The 6,302-nt window shown below is 40.0% G+C and overlaps 1 protein-coding gene across 1 annotated transcript in view; it reads left to right on the plus strand.

Annotated features, from left to right (window-relative positions):
* Positions 1 to 6,302, plus strand: part of DSCC1 (DNA replication and sister chromatid cohesion 1) — a 16,272-nt gene continuing 9,970 nt past the window's right edge. Inside the window, exons 1-3 of the mRNA XM_012646557.1 lie at positions 1 to 242; positions 2,240 to 2,408; positions 4,933 to 5,067. Of these exons, the coding sequence (XP_012502011.1) occupies positions 61 to 242; positions 2,240 to 2,408; positions 4,933 to 5,067 (486 nt within the window). The 5' untranslated portion in view covers positions 1 to 60. The remainder of the gene's footprint in view (positions 243 to 2,239; positions 2,409 to 4,932; positions 5,068 to 6,302) is intronic.

Genomic DNA, 6,302 nt, shown 5'->3' on the forward strand with positions numbered 1-6,302 from the left:
TGCTTGTGGGCCAAAGCCGCAGCCCCCCGGGCGCGGCCTGACCCCCGACCCGGCGCCGCGATGAGGAGGACCCGCGAGGAGGTGGACGCGACGCTGCAGATCGCCAAGCTGAACGCGGCCGAGCTGCTGCCCGCCGTGCACTGCCTGCGCTTCGGCCCCGGGGCCAGCGGCGCGGCCGCCGGCGACTTCTGCCTGCTGGAGCTGGAGCCCGCGCTGTGCCAGCAGCTGGAGGCCGGACACAGGTGAGCGCGGGACGCGCCGCGCGCCGGCCGCTTTTCTGATTTTCTCGGCGCGGAGACCCCGGATGAGGAAACGGGGCCAGAGAGATGCGACGATGTGGCCGGGGCTCACAGCAGGCTGGTGGCCTGATCCCGAGCACGCCGCCTTTCCCGGAGGGTTCTAGGCCCCCGCTAGGCCGTCCCGTTAGCTGGACCGAGGGGATAAATGGCACTGGTCCGGCTGACCTTGGAGACACGTGTCAGCGGAAACAGCGCCGGAAATGGAAACTCCGTAAAGTTTTGAAGACATTAATTGTGATTCCAGGGACTCCCCAGAACACTTTGTCATTCTACCTTAAAATGCAATGGTAATATCATATTTATAGAGTTTTTCGTGCCTTCCAGTTATATTTATTTTATTCAGACAATAGGTAGGACGTGTAGGGAATAAGCTTAAAGACGTGGTAATTGGATGAGACCCCCCACCCCCAACAAAACAGATTTCCTTGGGGGTCACTCGGTGGGGATCTGAAGCTGTTTCTAGGTCAGCTACAAATTTGCTGCAAGACCATTGCTTAAGTAAGGTAGTTCTCGAAGGCAATTTGGAGCAGTCTAGAGAATCGCTCTATCTGTCAACTTTGTGCAGTCTCAACTGCAAATTAGGATTCGGAGGCTGTGGCTTGACTCTCTTCTGCAACGTCATTCCTTCAACATCTACGTTTTATTAGGCAGTTTTTTCTCTTATAGGTTCCTTTTAATTGAATCCTTCAGGCTGCCCTGAAGGATTCATACTCTACCCACCGAACAGTTAACTAGCCCGTCTTCAGATACTATCCTCAAGTATCTTTAAGGCAACTGAATGAAAACTTCACTCATCTTGTTTTCATCTCAGCTGAGTTAGTGGGGATTTGAGAGGAATTCAGGTGTGAAGATCTTCTCTTTTCCAGTTATAGTTAATCTAGTTGGCAGAGAACCAGAAAGACCTGAAAATGTGTTTTTAATTTGGAGAGGGGTGGTATAAACAAAATATTTCAAAGCAGGGATACTGCAATTAGAAATGTATGTAGGTTCGTGGATCTATTAAATATTATTAGCACCAGGAATCTGAAAAACCTTTTATTCTTTTCACTTAAATGAAGACTTAGTTAAAAACAATCACAATCTTCTATTTCAGGTTTTTTTTAAATTTATTTAAAAGAAACGAATTGTGCACAGGAGGGTTAATGCTTTACTAGGAAAACTGCTAGGACCAACCCCCTTGTCATCTCCATCTTTGTCTTTAGTCTTTTCTCTTCTTCCTCCTCACCTTCCATCTTTCTCCTCTTCCTTCTTCTTGCTTTTCTTTAGCTGTGATAAACTTCTTTGTAAGAGTCTTTTGTTTAATTCAGTTTGTAAACATATCCTTTTCATATTTTTCATTCAGCCTTGCAGCCTTTTTTTCATAAGATCCCAGATTGTTTGCAACATAGCTGATGGTTAGGCCAGGATGTGCTCCTTTGATTGATGGGGTATACTCAGAACAACTCTTGGGTGAGTACCAGCAGCAGCATGGCCATCTTTGGGGAGCTTATTAGAAATGCAGAATCCCATTTCAGACCTTCTGAATCCCAATCTGCTTTTTAAAAAGATTCCCTAAGATGCCTATGCTTAAATTTGGGAAGTACCACTTTAACATGTTTTAGAACATCATGACATCTTGAGTGAAGTTTCCAGATGTTTTGTCTTGTGCTTTTCCCAGCAGTTTGTGCACAGATGCCATGTGGTGACATTCGGCCTCATGGCCTCTTTGGATCTGTCTTGTCCATGTTTATTCTTCTTTAGTGGCTCTAAGTGTTCATGTGGCTCTCACGTGGCCCAGTGCTTGCTCTGTGGAAGACATCAGTGTTCCACAGGGCCCAGACACAGTGTCGAGACTTAATTTAAAGTTCTGTAAAGTTCTAGAAGATTTTGGAACTGTTTATAATGAAGATGTCCACTGGAGTCTCAATAAACCATATATTTTTTCCCCCATTTTCCTGCAGTCTTGTGATTCGTGGTGATAAAGATGAGCCAGCTGTGCTGTGCAGTAAAGACAAAACATATGACTTGAAAATAGCAGACACTTCGAATATGTTGCTTTTCATTCCTGATTGTAAAACTCCAGACCAGGTGAAGAAGAAAGAAGTGCAGTGTAATATTATTCACACCGAGGTGCTGATTTTTTTGTCCCCCTATTTGTATGTGTGACAATGACAACACGTGCTAATCTTGCCTTTAGTTAAAAACTTTAGGATAAAATGTATAATCAAGGGGAACTTGAGAAGTTAATTAATGAAATTTGAAATTTCCCAGCATTATTATCATTTTTGTTTGTTTGGAGTCTTGTGACACTGTCTGTATTTTCCCATTTTAATTTTCAATCCCAGACAAGTCAATCTTTTTCTCTGTAATGTGGGAAGTTTGCTATTTGGTGACTCATTCTAAAAGTTCTACCTATTTTTAGTAAATTTTACTGTGGATGTGTTTTGAAAGGAGACTCCCTCAAACCATAACTAGTTCCTTTGGTAATATTTATGAGGTAGAGAAATGAAGAAATTTGAGTTTTTGAAGGAAGTGTGTTTCTTAGCTCTGAAGTTGGTTTAATTCATTAATGTCTACAGCCAAGCATAACAAATTTTTAATTATTTTGGAGAATATTGATGGTAATTACCAAACAAAAGTCTCTATCCTGTCTAGGTTGTTACACATACAACAATCAAAGCATAGCCCTTAATATTTTTGGAATGACTTTTGGCCAACTATACCCTTAAAAATAGAATTGGAGAGGAAAGAAGGGAAAATGCTGGGAAGCTTCAGTGATTCATGTGATGTTACTACAACAGAAGAACTTCCAGTAAATATTATAGCTTGGTTTTTATGGGTTATAAGTCTTTCACTGTAATTAATTAGAAAGATTGGCAGTTCATGCTTTTGTAAAAGATGATGTTATTTTTCCATCACTTACTTGTTTTGTAGGTGTTTTTGTGAGGGCATAATAATAGCTGTGAAAGCCTTTAAGCTCTTGTTTGTTATGGGAATTCTGTGTACCCAGACTGGATAAAACTTAAAGATCCACCAACCAAGTCATAATCTGTGGTTGCACTTCATATGCCTAAAAGGGTTTAGATAAGGATACATTCGCAAAATAGGCTGGAATTGACAAATGGTGGTGGATACCCAGGAGTGATAGGGAGTGCTTGTGTCTATGGCAAATTGGAGACCACCCAAGTAAGTGGATGGTCACTACTCATTTGTCTCGTGGGAAAAGAGGCCCAGCATTGCTAGATCTTCTGAAAGCAAAGCTTGAAATTTAGGTTTGTGGGATGAAATCTCTTATTTTTTTTTTTTTTTTTTTGAGACAGAGTCTCACTCTATTGCCTGAGCTAGAGTGCCGTGGCATCAGCCTAGCTCACAGCAACCCAAACTCCTGGGCTCAAGCAATCCTTCTGCTCAGCCTCCCAAGTAGCTGGGACTACAGGCATGTGTCACCATGCCCGGCTAATTTTTCCTGTATATATTTTTAGTTATCTAGCTAATTTCTTTCTATTTTTTTAGTAGAGACGGAGTCTCGCTTTTGCTTAGGCTGATCTCGAACTTCTGAGCTCAAATGATCCACCTGCCTCGGCCTCCCAGAGCGCTAGGATTACAGGCATGAGGCACCGCGCCTGGCTGAAATCTCTTATTTTTTTGATGTTGGCAATGAATTAATTAAAACTATGCCAACCTCCCTCCTCTCCCCCACCACACAAAGCATATGCCAATATCTGTGCATTGGATACAGCCAGAAGATTGCTACTTTGAACTATGGATGAAATCAGTCTCTCTGATTTGGTCCTTAACCTCATCTTTTGAAGGCCTTAGATTCAGGAGCATCTCCTTCAGGCTCTACGCCTTGTCTTGTCAATCAAGCCTTATCCTAGTTTGAGAGTAGAATCATCCCCTGTCCTTCCATTTCATAGTTGGAAAGTACCCCAGAGATAATCCAACTAAGCATTTTTTTTTTTTCCCTTTCATGAAACACTTACTGGGCACCTACTAAGTACTAAGCACGGGCAAGTCCTGGAGATACAGAGAGGGATAACAGATTTTCATCCATTCCCTATCCTCTATCACCTGGATTTTGAGTTTTAGGCCTCTTACTGTTTCACAAGTCCAACAATGGAACTAGCACTAGTTCTAAATAGTAGAAAGTTCTTGCATTGAACTTTCTCTCTCCTTTCTGCTTAATTTTAATATCATGAGTGAGACAAACAAGGGTACCCCCCGCCTTCCCTTTAACATCCCATTATTGTTGGAACACTATGATAATACCTCTTCTTTATTTTCTGCTTTTCAGCCTAAGTATATTCATTTTTATAATAGTTGTCTCCACCTAGTTTAGCAGAATTGTCACTACCCTGGTCATTTTTTTTCCTGGGCATACTCTAGTTTCCAGAGTACATTTGAGGTGTGATGCTCAATATTGGTTCTTGACTATGCTGGCAGTCTCTTATTAATTGGGGTTTGAAAAAATGCTTCCTGAAGATGCCCATCCATCTATTTGAGATGGCTAGTTGGGTATTTTCCCAACAGAATGCAGAATACTTTGGCTGCCTTTTCTTGGTACTTGTTGAGGGCATTTGAGTTAGCTGGAATTTTGTATGAAATTTTCTTTTAGAATGGCCCTTAAAATGTTATGATATATTATCATTTCTAGATCTTTGGTTTTTCCAATAATTATTGGGAATTAAGAAGATGTAGACCTAAATTAAAGAAGCTAAAGAAACTTTTGATGGAAAATACCTATGAAGGACCTGACAGTCAAAAAGAGAAGGATTCCAATTGCTCAAAAGTAAGACTATTTTCACATTTTTATTTGGAGTTTAAAAAAATCCACTATAATTAGAGGCACTTAATGGTGACATTCTTCATTTTTAAAGTTTATGTTGTGAAAATTTAAAACATACCCAAAAGCAGAGAGAATAGTATAATGACCCCCACATATTCATCATTCACTGGAACATTTAATAGTATTTTGTCAGTCTTGTTTCTTTTATCTCCCTTCTATCCTTCTACCTTTCTTTGTTTTTCTAGAGTATTTTAAAGCAAATCCTATATATCATGGTGCCATTTAGGCAGCCGAAAGCTTCTCATGTTCTTAACTTTGAAATAATAGTCTTTTAGAGGTAAAATTAATTTTTATTTAATTAAAAACATAATTAGGTGCTCTTAAGAGGAGACATTATGAAAATGGAAAGTATTCTTACTCTAATGTCAAAATTGACTAATTCCTGGAAGTATGGAAAAATATTTATAAACCAAGTAAAAGAAAGTTTTTGATGTAATTTAAAATTATAGAACTCCACTGGCATCCTGAAGATCATATTTGTATTAGAAGTTCTCTTTTTCTCCATTGAGTGCTTTCTTTTTTTTAAAATATTTTTTGGGTAAGAGCTTTAGTGAAAATAATTCATAGACTAAACACAATTCACCCATTTTAAAGTGTACAATTGAATGATTTTTAGTATATTCCCAGAGCTGTGCAACAATTACCACCATGTCTAGAACATTTTCATCACCCCAGAAAGAAACCCCACATAGCCTTTAGCCATTACCTTCCAATCCTACCTCCTCTTCTCCCCTGCCCTCTCAGCCCTAGGCAACCACTAATCAACTTTCTTGTCTCTGTAGATTTGCCTATTCTGGACATTTCAGGTAAAGGAATCATATAATATGTGTCCTGTATTCTTTCAGTTGGCATAATCTTTTCAAGGTTCATCTATGTTGTAGCATGTATCAGTATTTTATTCTTTTTAATTGCTGAATAATATCCCATTTTATGGATATACCACATTTTATTCATTCATTAGTTGATAGACATTTGGGTAGTTTCCACTTTTTGGTTATTAGGAAGAACGCTGCTGTGATCATTCATGTACAAGTTTTTATGTGGATCTAGGTGTTCATTTCTCTTGGGTATATACCTAGGAGTGGAACTGATGGGTCATGTTGCAACTCTGTCTGACCTTTTGAGGAACTACCATACTGCTTCCCAGCGTGGCCGCACCATTTTCTAGTCCCAACAGC

The sequence above is a fragment of the Propithecus coquereli genome, unplaced genomic scaffold, assembly GCF_000956105.1.
Source record: "Propithecus coquereli isolate 6110/MARCELLA unplaced genomic scaffold, Pcoq_1.0 Scaffold247, whole genome shotgun sequence".
Taxonomy (NCBI): domain Eukaryota; kingdom Metazoa; phylum Chordata; class Mammalia; order Primates; family Indriidae; genus Propithecus; species Propithecus coquereli.